At 48.8% G+C, this 17622-nt stretch overlaps 1 protein-coding gene across 1 annotated transcript; it reads right to left on the reverse strand.

Annotated features, from left to right (window-relative positions):
* Positions 1-16247: 16247 nt before the first annotated feature.
* On the reverse strand, positions 16248-16980 carry LOC104389802 (chromosome unknown open reading frame, human C9orf69). The gene has a single exon (XM_009998845.1). It carries the CDS (start codon positions 16867-16869, stop codon positions 16450-16452), a length of 420 nt encoding a protein of 139 aa, XP_009997147.1. The 5' UTR covers positions 16870-16980; the 3' UTR covers positions 16248-16449.
* Between the last annotated feature and the right edge of the window lie 642 nt (positions 16981-17622).

The raw sequence follows: 17622 nt of genomic DNA on the forward strand, positions 1-17622 counted from the left end.
TTTGTAGGTAGAGACAGTATAACCTGCCCAGTCCCACCAATATTCGCCCTGGGCTGTGAACTGGGAGGCAATCTGGGAGGAAGTGCTCTGCTTCCAGGAACTTCTACTTGGATGGCACATTGAGCTCACAGTGCAACTGGTTTTCACAGGAGAGAGGAGAGGACACAGCAGCTGCATTACAGCCATAAAAAGTTCACACACCATCAGGAACAGCAGCAAACAACAAACCAAAACATATCAGAAACCCTCATTTACATATATTAGTTATTTATGGCAGAGGGATTTGCCTTTTCCTCTCCCTATTGTATCAGCCAAGTGAACTTTGCCAGGTGATGTTTTGCTTGTTGTGCTCCAGCCTGCAAGAGCAGAGAACAATCATCTTCAGTGTCCGTGGACAAAACTAACACACCACAAGCAAGGAAAAAGTTGGATCCTCGGGGGGTTTGTTGCAATTGGTGTTGCAGAGCTGAGTGGGGTGGGAGGGCAGATGGGTGCTGGGGTGGGAGGGCAGATGGGTGCTGGCACCTAAGCACACACCTCCTGATCTTACCCCCAACTTTCCCATTGGAAAATGGAGATGAAGAGGTTAAATGACAACCTGGGACCATCCCAGGAATTTATCTGCTGGCTCTGCCTCCTTAGTGTCTTGCTCCTCGGCTCCTTGACCGCTTTGTGGTGTCTTCATATCACTTCCCACTCCAGAATTACACTCTGCTCCCATTTGGGAGCCTTGCTGGCATGTATCTCACTGGGAAAGCTTTAACCCTGCTGCAGTAAATCTCTCCTGGGTCACAGGGGGTCTCATTCCAGCCCAGCAATGTTTTCATGTCAGTCCCACAGAGATCTCCTGGGAGGCCCAGAGCTTAGAACTGGCATTTTAACTTGTCTGAGCACTCTGAACCAGACCATGACCCCAGGAGATAACTGCCCTTGCAGCCCACTTGAACATCACTAAGTGCCACTGCCAGGAGACATTGGCCCTGATGGGACAATGACTGGTGCATTCACCACACCGTGCTGTTACCATCACACCTGGGGAGGGAAGGGGCACTGACACCACTTTTTGGAGCAACCTCCCAAAATCTTCTCTCAGTCAAAGCTGCAGGACCCAGGGAGACAATCTCAAACCCAAGGAAAGCCTTTCATTTGTTGTCTTTGGGGGCTGTTCAGCTCAATTATCTTTTCTCTGCCAGATATTCTCCTTCCCAGCTCTGAACGTGGTGTGACAGCCCCAGCTATCCCAGAACTCCATCTGCTCCAGCTCACGTAACATCAACCAGAAACTGGGGAGCACGGCCAGCAGGCTCTGCCACCTCGCTCCCCTGGGCAGGGCTTTCCCAAACATCAGCATCCCCAGGGACACAATGAAGTCACTCAGGGGATAAGACATGGCTCAGGGTAAGCCCATGTCATGGAATGGGATGTAAGAGTTGTTATTTTAAATAAAGAAAAGAAATAATGTGCTGAGTTCCTTGCATGAAGCAAGGCCTGGGCATCGCCCCACACAGCTGACATGGTGCCAGGGGTGGTTATTTCAACTAGAGCCAGGCTTGCTTGGTTTACATTAAAATTATTAGGAATAAGCTAAAACAAACAGAAATGAGAGTGTCTCCAACGTGGCTGCACTGTCCTAACTAAACTGGTACAAGGTCATGTGTAAAAAGGCTTTACTTGTTTGTAAACAGAGAAATCCTTCAGATCCTGCCATGAGAATTGCTCCAGAAGCACAAGGCACCAGTTTGCTTCCAGCTGGGTCCCACGAGGTGAGAGCAGGACAACAACCAACATCATGTGGCATTGGCCTGTTTTAATACTCCTTTCTTACACGAGGGGATGGTGACTGTGCAAGGGGGAGAAAAAAGCCAGTCCCAGGAGGTGTTTTCACCCTGGCTGTTAATTCCTGTGCAGGGACTGAATGCCCTGGCTTGGCTGCAGTTGCTGGGCTCTGATGCTGGAAGGCTCCTGAGCTCCCCAGACACAGGCAGCAGACTGATCTCCCAGGAGCAGCATTCAAATAAAATTTTCAGAAAAAAAAACACCCAAACAAATCTACTTTAAAGACTCTGTGTGTTGGTAGACAGAAGCTCTTCTGGTAAATGATCTTGATATTTAATTGCCTTTACTGCTCAGAAAGTGTACTGAAGTTGAACTGGCCAAACCTGCAGGACTTAAAAAGCCTCTCCCTGCCTGACTGTGTCCTCTTGAAGGTCTGACCACGATTTCTGCTCCCAGATCCATCACCTTACTCTTGGCTGCCTCAGCTGCACAGGGACCCTGGGGGGCTGTGAGGGCTCTCATCAGGACCCCCTCCTGCTGCATCATGTTGCATTTGGGGTCACCTGTTTGCTTCAAAGGGTTTGAAACTGGGGTGAGGAGCTTTCCTTCCTGGAAAGAGAGGGTGAAGCTGGGCTGTGTGTGCCTCATGGAGGGGATTTTGCAGCCAGCCTGGAGATTCTGGGGCCAAACAGCAACACCCTGTGATGTCTCTCAAACCAGAAGTCCCTGAAGAGTGATCTCAGGGATCTCTACAAAGTGTATCTGATGTTTTTATGTACAACCATCATTTTTTTCAAAGTCTTTCTCAGATAATAATTTTAATTAATTTAAAGCCAACCACTCAGCTGGCTGCTGGGCAAATCAATGGTGTTCAGCCCGTCCCTACAGGTCCCCCTCTACTCCCCACAGTGTTGGGGTTTAGATGCACAGAAACACAACCAAGATGCCTCAAATCAAGGAGCTCCAGTCACCCTTGGAGGGGCAAATAACTCTGGCCAGTTGGAAAGGGAACTGAGTGGCCACGTGTCTGCCCTGCAGGAGACAGTGACACCCCCAAGGACAGGGTGAAACTGCCCCAGCTGAAGTCAGGCATGGAATATTTCTAAAGTAAATGAGAGATTGGCACAGTTGGTTTGTGTCTCCTCTGCCTTTCTGTATAAGAACATTTTGGGTTGCAGTGTCTGTGCTGTGACTGATGCAGCAAGTGGCTGTTGTCAAGGCAGTGATTGATGAGCTGGTGCTGCAGTGCAGGAGGTGGCAGCAGGTGACCTTGGCTCCCCGGCGAGCCCTGCTCCGGGAGCCCCGGATTGGTGAACTGGGAACCAGCTCTTCCACCACTGGAAATGGGATAACACTGACACTGACACCCACTGAGGGTTCATCTGTTAACGCTGGCATGTGGCAGCTGAAGCAGCAGAGCTGGGCTCCTGTCCCCTCCAGTGATGGCAGCAGGGACAGGGCAGCCACGGCCCCCTGCAGCTCTGTGCCTGCATCAGGCATCTCCTAAAATATTGCTGCTGGAGATGAGAGAGTTGGGGGTTTATTCTCAGCAGCTGAGGTGATCTTCTCAATCGTGAAGCAGTAACTTAATTCATAGTAAGAATTTCAGTGTCTTATGATTGAAATTTCCTAAATGTTTAGTGCCAACAGACTGTGAGAACGTTCTGAGAAATCAGCACCCAACTGTCAGCTCCTCCCAGCTCCTCTGGCTGGTCAGCCCAGCCTCTCCTGGGAGAGGAGAGGTTGGGAATTGGGAAGTGCTCTGCAAACTACAGGACCAGACACCTGGGGCAGGGACATGACAAGTGGGAAAGGTGCCCTGCACTGTGGGTGCCTTCTGCCTTGCATACAGGTAGGGGAGGCTCTGCAGGGGCCAGCTGGGTGAAAAGAACAGCAAGATGAGGCACAACCCCCCAAATACTCAAACAGGAGGAGCTGGGCATTTGCCTGCTGGCCTCATCCAATGGCTGCTCCCTGAGCCCACTTGAGCTCTGCACCATCACACCAGCAGCATCCAACCTCACCTAGAATGTCCATTGTTTGTAAAACACCTCCCCACCCAGCAAGAACGGCGCCAGCAGCCCTGAGTCCCAGCACAAAACACATCAATTCTCCTTGCTGCTCTGGAGGAACCTCTTCCTGCTCATGTTAGTGCTGGGGCTGGACTGCCAGGGGATCAGCTGAGCAGACACTGCAGCCCCTGAAGCTCCACGGATGCAGCCAAGAGCCCATGATGCTCCCAGCAGAACAAACCTGATGCTGACTGGCAGAGCCAAGCAAGGTTTTGCTCATTTTTTAAACTCAGGCTATTTTCATATCACTTTTGGCAGAAAGCAGGAGGAGAAAAAAGTAAAAGGCAAAAAAAACCCAGTTATTGTGTTTAATGGCTCCCTTTGCTACAAAGGAAAAATGTAAATTTCTTTGGGTGACAATCTTTCCTATTAAGTTATCTTTCAAAATATGTATAGTTACAATCAAACCAACTTCTCCACAAGATAAATGCTGCATGTAATTTGTTCTGCAGAGCTGAGGGAGGATTTTAACACGGCAGCTATGGCAAAAAGCAGCTCCTGAAGCTGACATCTCCTATAGGGTTGGTGCATTGCACACAAAAAGATTGCCAAAACAACTCTAACTCTTAATATTTCCCACACACCCAGAGTGTGATCTTATCACAGGAGCCACAGTCAAAGCCCGTGCACTGGCACAGCTCCTCCACCTTTGTTGAGAAAGTCTTGATTTGAGAAAATTTAGAGCAATAATGATCCCTCCCAAAGCTCATTGTTCCTCTTTATTGTGTATTTACCCTGTTAAAAATGGGGAGGACAACCCAAGACAAGCCATCATTTCAACTCCCTCAGGACAATGCTCTAAGTGATGAGAAAGAGCTTCGCCAGCCAAAGATCTATTGGAAAGACAACTCCAGCCTATTAATTTTCCAGGTTTCCCACAACAGTTTTGAGAGCTTTTGTTTCCCATTGTTATAAGACAAATTTCCAACCCACTCTTCATGAGGAGCTCTGCAGCCCTGTGACGTCCCACCCAGCCCCCAGATCCATCCAGCCTGGCAGGATGGCTGGTACCTGCTCCAAGGTGCTCCTGGCCAGGTTGGGCTGGGCTGGGCTCACTGGTGCCAGGCAGGAGGAACTGGAGCACAAGTTTAACACACACAAAAGCACAGGAAAAAAAACCTACTGTGATTTACCCACACGGAGTCCAATAAACATTAGATCTGATGGCATTCATCGTTTTTTCATAGCATGCTCGATTACTGCTTCAGTTATTGCTCAAATGACATCATTCCTGGCACAGGAATTGATTGATTTTTTAATGAATATTCATATGGCATTTCAGCCAGGAGTAGGCATTAATATTCTAAGAAAGAAGAATGAAACATACATCCTAATTTAATGAATGATTGTAAATATGTATCTGATGGATAATGTGACAACGAACATTTCCAAAGGCATCCATAGGCACCTTGGGTGCTTTTCTTAGGAGCAAAGGGGCAACTAGGACACAGGCAGGGCAACCAGGGTGAGGGAAGAGGTGGGACTGGCCACCCCATCAGGGTGACTCCTGCCTAGCTTGTCACCACACAGATCTGCTGTGGCTCAGGTTGGGCTTCTGTACCCAGCCCACACCTTAATGCCCTGAGATAAATCACTTAATTATTGCTATTAAATAGACATCACCACTGACCCCAGTAATGGTGGGGCTGCCACGTGCTGAGCCCTGGGAAATGCTGCTGGGAAACAGCTGCAAAGCTCACCCCAGAGAGGCAGGAGATGAAGAGGGGGACAGGAAAGAGCACCCATCCCCTCCGTGCCTGTTGGGTGGTGGGCACCTGTCCCATCCCCCACCAGCAGCTGCCATCCCACCCTGGGACCCCCAGGGGCTCCTCTGAGCCGGTCCCAGCAAGGCAGGCAGGTAAAGCATCAGCTCCATCCTCCGTGGAGCTGTCATGTTCAATACCCTTCACCGTATTAGGAATTCAACACTCACAGTCCCTGAATGTACATATATTTGTCAGACACTCTTAAGATGTCTCCCTGTTCTGAGCACTGATCCTTTGTGAAGGCAACACTTGCAGCGTTTAAAGGGGCTCAGTTCTCCCCTCTGTGCCAGTCCCAGCCCTGGCAAAGGCTGCACCACAGGCTGAGAGCTGCTTCCAGCCTCACAAATGGGTGTTTGTTTGCAATGCCTGCTCAGCCCCAGGGAGAGAGCACACACCTGAAGCATCTTCTGGAAGCTGGGCTTAAATCAGGGCATCGCCATTAAAGTCACCGAGGTGACAGGCATGAGAGGCTATTTATACCCAGCAGCTTCTATTGTGCAAGGCAGAGAACAGGCCCTTCTGCTGACACAGCAGAAACTCGCCTCATCCCCACACGAAATGCAAAAAAGTAATACCCAAAATTCCCTGCCACCTTCACAGCCCCCCTGAAGCCTTCCCTTGCACCCAGCCCAAGGAGCAGGGACCCCAACGGGTCCTCAACTCGTTTTCTTTTCCCTCTCCAATCAAATCAACCACTTGCTACTCCTCTTAGCAGCTGGCAGGGGGAAAAAATAATAATTGGGGGAAAAAACAAACAAACAAACAACACAAACAAGGAAAAAAACCACCTTTGCAGGGTCCTGCAGTTGTGACTGCAGACAAGGGGCAGGAGAGGGGCTATGCCCCCTGGCAGAGCAGCTCTGCAGCCAGAGCTGCCGTTTGCGCACCAGGATGCGTGGGACCCAGTTTGCCGATAAAAATATATACAAAGTTATGCTTGGTATGGAACAAGCAGGCAGTAGCTGCTGAAGGCTTCCCAACATCTTGCTTTTTGGCTTGCCTCCAAAGCACCAAAACAAAACGAAATTCAGTTGGCATCTCTGCAGATTGAAGCAAGTTTTCTTTTTTTCCGCAGCAATTGCTGAACAAACGTTTCGATGCGGAGCCGCCGCCCCCGGCCCTGCCTTCTCCCCCAAATCATGTGCTGGAGGGATGTAAAAGATGTTCAAGGTCATGGGCAGGCTGTGAACAAATCTGGCCATTGCCCATCTCTGTCTTCTGTGGTTCCACTGCCCCGTGTCAACCCACAGGGACCACCAGCTGGGGGTGATGGTTGTGCTTGCCCAGCAGGACCTGCAGCAGGGGGGTGGCTTCTCCAAAGGGGTTCAGCCACAGGGGTTGGCCCAGCTCACTTTTTATTATCACAGAATCACAGAATGGTAGGGGTTGGAAGGGACCTCTGAAGATCACCTAGTCCAATCCCCTGCTAGAGCAGGACCCATAGAGCAGATTGCACAGAAACACGTCCAGGTGTGTTTGAATGTCTCCAGGGGTTTTGCCAAGGGGGCTTTTGGATGCCCCCCCACCACCCAGAGGTGCATCTTGCACACCTGGGCTGAATTCAACCTCTCTTCACATAGGAAAAGCAAAACCATCTTCATCCTGATGGTCCCATCCATGTGCTGCCCTCAAAGGCAGCAGGGGGGTTTCTCTGCAAGCCTGGCAGGAGCACAGCCAGGCTGCGAAAAATCCCCAGCAGTGGCCTGAAATGGGGGACTTCAGGATTTGGCCTCATATTTCCTGTGCTCCACACCAACAGAAAGCAACCTACACCTTCTGTACGTACAGGCATTGCAGACTTGACCTGCTGAGCATCTCTTTCAAATGTTTTATTTATTTCTCTGAGAAGTGGCAGTTTTGTTTGAGAGGAACACAAGGTGAAATCCTGACCTCACTGAAAGTACTGAGAGTTTGCCATTGACTCTGGCAGAACTAGACATTCACCAAGAGCCACAACCAGGTTTCAGGGCTTGGTTCTTGCTTCAGTTCTTTGTTGGTGCTTGATGCTTTAAAGGAAAGGACCAAAAGGCCCTTTCATGCCTGCCCAACATTCCCAAAGAACAGAAAAAAGCAGCATCAGTCCCCTCCTGCCCTCTCTGGTAAGCAGCTACAGTCCTTGAAGCATGAAAATTTCTTGCCCTTATTGTAGCACGTTGCTATCATGTCGTTACTGATAATAAAAAGTATCCTGTGTTTTCTCAGAACCAGGCACTGCATTCATCCCTTCCTGATGGCATTCACAGCGTGTGAATACAGGCATGAATTAAACAAACAAGCTCTGTGGAAACCACCCCCCTGCTACTGCAAAGAGCAGTGCACTCCCCTGCCCTTGGACAGCCAGATTTCAGAAATCCATGTATCTCTGTGTTTCCAACCTGGCCAGCCCTGTGAAGCTCTAATAGCAGCCCCCTGAGCACAGCAGCAGCCACTTTGTCACTGAGCCACCCCGGTGGCCCCAGAGGAGCTCTCTGGGTAGCGCATCTCAATCAGTACACAAAATGCTTCCAGTGACATGCTGCCTTCTTCTGTTTATTTGTCACAACTGATGCTCTGGTGAACAGTAAATAGGAAATTTGTTGGCAAATCAGCACTCCTAGCTTGGTTCATTAGGAAAGGCTGGAGCACAAGGGGACTGTGAGCACATCCCTGTGGTGGCTCAGGTTGGACCCTCAGTCCTTGAAGCTCAAGTTGTACAAATCCTGAATAAATCTCTCCTAAACCTGACAAAACCAAGACAGGATGTGTTTATGCAATGCTGGGCGACAGGGACTGGGCTATTAGAGCTGAGTACATCGATGCCGGCAGAAGGAGAACTCACCATCAGTGCTGCCACCACCTCCCAGTTGCAGCCCAGGACCTCCCAGCCTCCCGCCCCCTGCCCACCCCCTCATTGCACAACCCAAACTATTAAGCTGTGCTCATTTGAAGTTTAAATGAAAAAAAATATATAAAAAAATCTGGGAAGATTTTTTCTTGGCTTGGAGCTTTTTTATCAACTTCAGATGTTCAGTGAGATGTGCCCAGGCACCACCAGAAAAGCAGCAAAGCCATGAGGTGCCTGGGGCTCCCATGGGTGAAGCAGGGATCCAAATCCTCCCTGCCCAGCCACCTGCCAGTCCCCTCCCCAGCCACTGTCCCCTTCCAGCAGGGCTGGCAGGAAGGAGCAGGGACCTGCAGCCCCCAGCCTGGCAAGGCACACACTCCCACCCGGGCAGCACTGCCTGACATGGGCACACGGTCCCTTCTGAGCCATCCCAGGACATGGAGGCAGCTCCTCCCTGGGACCGGGATGTGCCAACACCTGCCCCAGGCAAAAGATGCTCCCCAGACCCCCCAAACCCCCTCCCCAGGCATTTGCTTTGTCCCCAGAGCACAGCCAGCAATAGGGGCAGCCCCAGGGGGCCAGGGCCTGGGGTCTCAGGGGGCCTGGCAGGAGACTGGCAGGGACATGGGGCTGTGTGAACGGGTCCTTCATGCCGGGCGGGTGCACAGAGCTGGGAGCAGCACACAGCAGCAATTGTTCCCCTGGAGGTTTGCATGGACAAGGCCACTGTCCCCCAGCAGCTTCAGACACCCTTGATGTCAGAATAACTGAACAGGCATCATTAAAGGAACCGCATTAGGCTTTTAAAATACACATCACTGTAATTTGTGTTTTAAAGCATTGCTCATTTTTAGAGGCAGGGAGATAAGACTCCTCTGTAAAAAAAAATAAAAAAAAAATAAGCTCTTTGCCCATCTAAATTCTCCCCATTACTGAGCAAATGGTTTGCAACAACAAATTTATTCCGCAGCGTCTCCTGTGCTCTTTTTTGTTTGAAAAAGCCACAAACAGATTGTGATTTTCTCTAACAGATTCACCATCTGGGAAATTTTTCATGCAACTCCTTTCCTCACTGGGAGCAAGTTACTCAGAGGGGAATTCCCAGCAGAGAGCAGACTCTGAAGGGATGGGTGGTTCATGTAATTAGCATGCATAATCCTGACGCCCTTACTCAGGCAAAACTCTCACCAGGGCCAATGGGAGATTTTGATTTAAGAAAAAAAAAAAAGAAGCACCAGCTAAGGACTTTGGTATTTGTCTCTTGGTGTTACATACAGTATTTTTCATGCAGGAGAAAGCTGGCTTTTGGATGCTTTAGCAACTACAATCTTGTGCATCCAAGGTCAGGATGTGGCCTTTCCAGGCGCCGTCACAAGGCTGGGGCTGGCAGGAGCAGGGCTGGTGGCAGAGGAACAACTCCCTTTCGCACACTTCTCCAGCCAGGGCAGCATCACACGCCGCTGCAGCCCTGGGACTGTGGGGTGGAGGTCAGCAGGGAAGAGGCTGGCCAGAACCCGACATGCCTCAGCTCAGAACAGTCTTTGTATAGCCCTTGTGCAAGCTACGTGGTCTGATTTTTTCCCCAGTAGATGAATTTCTTGCTTGGGAAAGATGCTGGAGATGCAGGGATGCTCCTCTCATCTCTGGCAACTCAAAGCTGCCCCTGTGCAAACCCACAGAGCCCAGCCTGGCAGCCCAGCACACACACTGCCTTGATTTCAAGCCACCCGAGCACAGAGCTCTGAGCAGAGCCTGACAGCCCAGCTCTGCCCTCACCTAAGCACGGGTTTGATAGCTGCACAAGAAGATCTTACACTGAACAATTTTCTCTGGCTCATTACCGGACAAAACTTCGCTTTGAACTGACGTTTTCTGGGCACGATGACTGCTTTGAAGCAGGGAGACAAAATTAGTGCAGAGAGTTGGCAGGTGAAGAAATGACAGGGTTGCTTTTTTTTTTTTTTTTTTTTTTCTTTCTCTCTCCCAACAGCAGAGCTGTCCAGGAGCTATGGAAACCTTGTTTGGCTAAATAAAAACACAAAAAAGATAACAAGGCTTCATATTTTCCAACATCTTCCCTGGAACAGCCACTATCTGTGTGTGCTAGAGGCTGCAGAAGAGCCAAAGCTGTTCCTGAAAGGAAAAGTGCTCTGCTGTTCTTCACAACTGGTAGTAAATGCTGTCCCCTGCCTCCCCAGGAGGGAAAGAAAGTCAGTACTTGGTGAGAACCCTGAGAAGAATGACAGAGAGCTCCCAGCCAGGGAAAGCCCTTCAGGATGAGGGGCTGGTGTCTCCTCCACTCTGCCCCAGGGTCTTTGAAGGCTTACACCTGCAGGCAGGTGAGGACCTGCCCCCTGCTTGCTTTCGTGGAAACCAGGAATCCTGATCCTCAAGCTGTGCAGACGCAAAAGACTCAGGTTTGGGGAACCCCAGGCCGTTCCCTGGGGAGCCCTTGGGCTGGGACACCCAGCCTGGGACAGCAGCACTGGCACCATGAGGTGCCCAGGGTAGACACTTGCTCTAGGAATGGGCAAATAAGTTCTTCCCTAGGAGATGGCAAAGGCTCAAAAGATGTATTTAAAAATAACATTAATAATAGACAAGGCACATATAGTTCATTCCTGAGCCTTTTACCATCCCTGAGGCCAAGACTCCCCAGCACCCCATCAGCTTTGCCATCTGCTCTTGTGCTAACAGCACCAGCCACATTTCTGAGCACTGCTCGTGGTTCCCCAAGTCATACTGAGAGTAGAAACACAGCCACCCCTGCCCAAACCATTCTCTCTTTTGGAAACCTCCTTCCCCTTTCTCTCAAGTCCTCCACACTGACTCTTCACCTGTTAAGCTGGGGTAACAGAGAGGAGCATCTCATACAGGCATGGGGATGTGGGCTGCTCTGTCCACACAAGAACCTGTTTCTCAAGGTGTTGACCTCCAGTTCAGTCTGCAATGGTCCTCTCTGCTGCCTGTGCCTCCACTGGCTCCAGCCTGGCCTGTCACTGGAGAACAAAACCCATCCAGTACCCATTTTAGGGCTTTATACTGCTGCACATCACTGTAGTACCTTCCACATAAGAACAACAGGAATTACAAAGTCCACCACAGTAGGAATATTCCTCTGTATTCCCGTAGGAATCATCACAACTGTCTCCTGAAACAATACAGCTCTGCACAGCAAGCTCAGCTCCATGTAAGGAACAGAGAAAAGGCAGCACTTTCTAGGAGTTAATTGATGGGCACCTCAATATGAAACGACAGCTCCTTCCAACCCCCTCAAACACTCATGGTGGGCAATAGAGTCTGCTCAGCAGAGCCTGGGAACCCCAAGGTTGTGCTGCTCTCCTGGCTCTCCTCATCATGCTCTGCTAAATGACTCCTTAAAGGAAGGAAAAAGAGGCATTTTACCCAACTCTCAGTGAGACATGACCACAAAGGACCTGATTCTCCTCTACCACGCGCTTGTTCTGACTACATCCACCAGTGCAAAGAGAGGAAGAGGATCTAGGACATCCCCACGTCAGAACGATACCAGCACCACACCACAACATTCTTCCTTTTTCTTCAGGAGCAATTGCTACATCAACATGTTAAAAAAAAAAAAAAAAAAAAAAAAGGAGTTTAATGTAGGTGGCATGTTTCATACAGGATTTAACAGGCACCCAAAACACCAGCTGGTATCATGTTCTGAAGAGTTAACAAGGTGAAACTCCAGCACTTCAGTTGTGTTTAGACATTCACAGGCTGAACAACAGGGCAAGGCAGCTCCCACCACACGTACCATCATCCCTGGTCTCACTCTGCAACACAGGCAAAGCCTCCCTGGCTCCCACACACCTGGAAAACTCTGGAGCAAGCAGAACTCACAGGGGAAGTTCTACAAAGGAGTTGGCATGGGTCTGGGGTGGACACTCTCCCAGATCAGTATTTCTAGTATTTTTCCTAATTAATCCTGAGGACATTTTTAAGCCAGTATGTATAACAGCAATAGTAAAAGTCCAAACATGAAAAGAACAAAATAAAAATCCAGGGAACAAACCAGCTGCTCTCACTGTTCAGGATGGAATCAGCATGAAAGAATACTGAGATGAAAATTCCAACATTTTAGAGTTATAGCCATCTACAGAGGAAGAATGGAAGACAACGCATTTTGGAGTCTAATCCATCCCTCCCAGCACCAATGAATTTGGAAAAAGTAAAAAATCCAAAAGCATATGAAAGTTCCCAATGGGGCAGAGTCACAAATGCCTGTTCAACATGGAGTATTTGTGGCAAATATCATGATGAACCACTTGTTTTGACTTTTGAAAAGCAGAAAGTTCAGCTTCCCATGTTCCCTTACGTGTGTGCCACAAAGATTTGTTCCCTGTTCCCTCCTTGTATTAAAAATGGCAGGTTTTTCAATTAAACTAAAAGGGAAAAAACCAAACCAACAGCTTATTCTTTGCACATACTTAATACAACATTTATTCTGCCTCTTTCTCCCTCCCTTAGTTGTGGCTTGGCTCCCCTTGAGCTTGTAAGAAAGTTTTAGAATCTCAGCTCCTTGAGAAAAAATATTTTGGCAAAGCAATCCTAAAAGCTTTAAAAAAAAATAAGAAAAAATCACAAGTTTAAAACCACTGAGTTTAAATTCTGAACCATTACCAAGATCTTACTTATTCTGCAATCTCCGGGGGATGTTGTGAGGTTTAATTAGCTCTAGTTGGAAAATGCTTTGAAGAGGAAAGTGCCATAAAGGTGCCAAATACTGCTCCACTCATGTAGACCTAAAATGTTCAAATTATTACATCATAAAACAAATCATTTGAAAATTAATTCCTTTTCCTTGCCAGCTTGACTTCAAAGGGACCACAATTTCCCTACCAAGCTGGTAGGATCACACCACCCAAGCACTACAAGGTGGCCAAGTGCTGGCAATGACCAAAAACAAGAGTAGTTTGAACTTCGTGGCACCTTTGAGTCCTCCTTCTGAATTATTTAATCTTGGTGTGTCAGTCCTTGGGTGCCCTTGCACACTTGAGATTCAAGGCATTGTGACAGCAGGGACTTGGCTGCCTTTGTAAACGAAGAACAGGGAATCATTTCCCACTGTCTTCTAAGCAACTTGGCCCCAAGGTGTCTCTCAAGGAACATTTGGGCATTTGGCAAGCATTGCTTTTTTTTTGGATTTGATAAGGATTTCTACTATTTCCTTAGTATGCAGCACTGTCCCTGGGGGCTGGGGGGGAGTCTGTGCAGTAAAGCAATGAGCTGCACCACAGAAGCCCCTGTTTGTCCCATCGCTGCTGCAGGAGCAGATTGGCACTGCTCAAAGAACCACCACCAAAGGTAGCAGCACAAGTGGGTTTATTGAAGGAAGATGCTTTAAAAGTGAGGCTTAATGAAGTCCAATGGCAAGGATGACTTACTGCACAGAGCACATAATGATCCAGTGACTGATACAAGATTTTAATGCCCTGTGATATAAGGTTATGGGCAGCATCAGTCACTCACCAAAGACTTGCAGCTGGTTAAGAGGTCTCTCAACCTTGAGGAGCAACCTTGACAGGCATCCCAGCTCAAGGGGAGCTCACAGCCACACAGCCAGCTGCTTGCCAGGGAGAGCTCAAAACAGCTCCCTCAGGCTGTCATATTTATGGAATAAAGTAGTTGGCTCCTAGTCAAATTACATGTGATGGAAAAGGTAAGTATGAGTCTCCTTGTACCCACAACCTTTGTTCCTCGACCAGATTAGTCCTGGAAGAACCACCTGCTATTCATGTGTTAATTGCATGGTGGTGTTCTGGTTTGCAGGCTAGTACACATCAAAGCTCCCCCTGTCACCCTGTTCCTGTGTGGGTTTTCAAAGAACAGGCTGGAACTAGAGAAGTTCACGACCCAGTCACAGCCTAGACCTCTACATCCTTCAGAGCCTGAACCAAACTGCCACAGGTTTGGTCAAGCACCAAGTGTATCCCTCATGAAGAGCACCCACCAGCTGAAGCAGGGTGGGGAGCAGAGCAGCATCCACATGTACCAATAAATATCCCTGTGCCTCATCACGGTAACAAGTGCAGCCACTCCAAGGTGAAACAAGCTCCTACCAGCCAGTCTTCATCCAGCCTCCACACCAAGTCCTGCCTGGTGTCACCTGGCACCAGGGCTGTGTGCTGGCCATCTGCAACTTGTTTCCTGCAGAAATTCTTGAGAACAACCATCCCAGGAGTCCTGCAGGCTGCCAGAGCTGCCATGCCCCAGGCTGTACTGGGGAGGAGAGCAGTGAGCTGGGAATTACTGGGAATTCTCTCCGCCTGCAGCACAAGCTGTAGCTTGGACCAGCAGGACACTGAGGACCTGCAGTCCAGAGTGATCCCAGAACAAGGCTCTGGGGAGCTCAACAGTCAGGAGGAAACTTCCAGACACCAGTTTCTGACATATGCTGACACAATATCTTTCCTGCAGAAACAGCCTCTGGCTCTTGTGGGACTCACCTAAAGTCCACACCACCCTGGTCCACTATTTATTCAGCCCTGGGTGTTCAATCTCCATTATCTGCAACACTTGATAATGAGATAATTTCTGGGTTGACTTTAGCTTTGGGCTTCAGACAGAAGCTCCTCTATTTTGCATCCATAAGCCTACAAATCAAAGCATTTCAGCAAAAGACTGCACTACTCACAAGCTGAAATATGAAGCCTCCTTCCCTGTATTCAACCTGGCTTTGTTTGCAACAACACTCATATCTCAGACCAAAGAGACCATAAAAGATCAGCCACGTATTTCCAGCCTTGCTTATTCCATTATGGTCAACTCCATTACTTTCACAGGGAGGAAAAAAAGGGGTATCCATCATTTTTACCAACTTGTTTTTAAACGGTTCTTTAAAGAACACTGGGAAAAGAAGAATATTCTATTATAAGGAAAAAACAAACAAACAAAACCAGAATAAACTTTAGGGCAGTTTCTGACTCCATAAAGAGTTACTTGACAGACTCAGAGGAGTAGTCTGAGATCTTAGATCAAGACCAGTAAAACTGAGCTGAATGCTTAACTCCCTCCTTGAGCTGTCAGTAAACTCTCCACTGACCCCACTCTCAGTTCTGCAGAGATAGAAGAATGTTTTCTGTAATCACAAAGAACAATTATTGCCATTTCAGGTCGTACTCTGCTCTCAGCCTCCCCCAGGTAAGCCAGTCTCATCCTCCCTTGCTTTGTCAGATAGAAGAAAACCAGAACTCATCAATTTAGAGAAAAGCAGAACCAAGTCCCAAGGCCTAAACACTAAGGGCCACTGCAACAGGTCCCCCTTGATCACTGCAAAATGGTAACATATCCACTGTGACTGGGATTTGAAGAGCACATGATACCAAACTGCACCCCCACCAGCCCCCTGGAGTTGTCCTGTCAGGGCAAGACTCACTTACTCAGCACGAACTGCCTGAAGAGCACAAAGCTATTCAAAGCTCTGTGGTTACATTAAAGCAAGCAGAAAGTACAGTGGGTCAAAAGCACGTCTTGCAGAAATTTAAAAGCAGAACAGGAGAAAAAAACCCACCCAACTCTCTACATCCTGTACATCTGGCCCCATGTTCTTAGCAGGGAAGATGCAAAATTACAACTATAGAAAGAAAACAGAACTCTGGTCAAGCAGGATACACATTACATGGCTGAGGCATTAAGAAGCATTTTTAGGGAAAGGCTGGGGATGGATTAAGAGTGTGGGGTGCAGAGTTATCTGGTTTCTGTCCTCCAGGTAAATCACTGCCTTTTCCATCCCCACAAGAACACAGGAACAGCAGGAAGGAAGGTTCCTAGGGACTGGGAAAAATGCCCAAACAAGAGCTGTGCTTTGCTACTCAAAATGGCACCTCAGCCCTCCAAAAAACCACAAATCCTAGAGACAAGGACGTTCATTTATCAATCAAAAGCAGCACTGGTAAATAATTTATATTAAAAATAATAAAAAGAAGATACTGACACATTTTGGGGTAGAAGAAAAGTCACCCTCTGGGCCCACATGCGCTTGTTTTATTTACATATCCACAAATACCATGAAACACCATCCCAGCCCCCCCACTAGCAGCATGGTGACATGAATCCCATAGATGAGCAGTTCATTCATGAGGCTGAAGTCCACCCGCCTTCGCCCCAGCAAGAGGAGGATGATGGAGAGTTTGTACTGGAAACGCAGAAAGATCCGGATGCCAAGGTACTGAAGGCAAAACAAGAGAGAGAGTGCCACCCAGAGGATGGAGGTAAAGAGGCTGCAGCTGAAGTACAGCAGGAAACGGATGAATCCGTACATCCACCGGGATTTGAGATAGATGTCGAAGTTGTTGTACTTGGTGCGCACCAGGTGGGAGGTCCGGACGGGCCCGCAGGCGGAATGGAGGCAGGTGGTGTGGGGGCCGTGGAACGAGCGGACCCGCCGGGGAATGGGGATCACAGGCATCAGGCACCCCACCCGTCACCCAGTCCCAGGGCAGGAGGCACAGGGCACATATCAAACATTAGCCATTGACACGGAAAAGAGCCGACAGCCTGGGAACTCTTGGCTGAATTTCCAGGACCTGCGGGAAGGCAGAGAAGGAGAACACGTTGAAGTAGCCCCAGCAGGACAGGTGGGTACTCTGGGGGGTCACTTACAGCTGCTGCAAAACCCAACTCCTTCACTTCACACAACCTTGCTCACTGTTTACCAGGCAGACGTATGGATATACAAGTCAGATTCCCAACAGCTCCCTGGCAGCATCCAACACCAACACTAGTCATAACCTCTGACAAGCTCTGCAGGGCCAGGGAAGCTCAGAACCTTGTTCTGGAATGACCCTGACTCGTTCACAGATCCTTCTTAATCAACCATCCTGCAACAGTCCAACCACCCAAGTAGCAACATTAATGTATCTGCTTGCACATACATTTCTTTTAAAGACAAAAAGTTCTCCAAACACTTCTGCAAGTGAATTCTCCAGCCCAGACACGGCACTGATGCCAGATTTCTGCTCCTTTCAAAACTTGGCAAAGCTTCACCAAATAAACAAACTGAAAATAATGGAAGGCCCTGCAAGAACAATGAGGCAACTCGTGTTTTTCACACCCTACAGGATGTACCTCCCCCTGCTCAGCTGGGCCTTGAGGTCTCCCTGTCAGTGCATCCCAGGGCCAGGCAGCCTTTCAAAGGCATCTACCGAGATAAGTGAAGTAT

Source organism: Chaetura pelagica, unplaced genomic scaffold (genome assembly GCF_000747805.2).
Source record: "Chaetura pelagica isolate M959 unplaced genomic scaffold, ChaPel_1.0 scaffold405, whole genome shotgun sequence".
In the NCBI taxonomy this organism is placed as follows: domain Eukaryota; kingdom Metazoa; phylum Chordata; class Aves; order Apodiformes; family Apodidae; genus Chaetura; species Chaetura pelagica.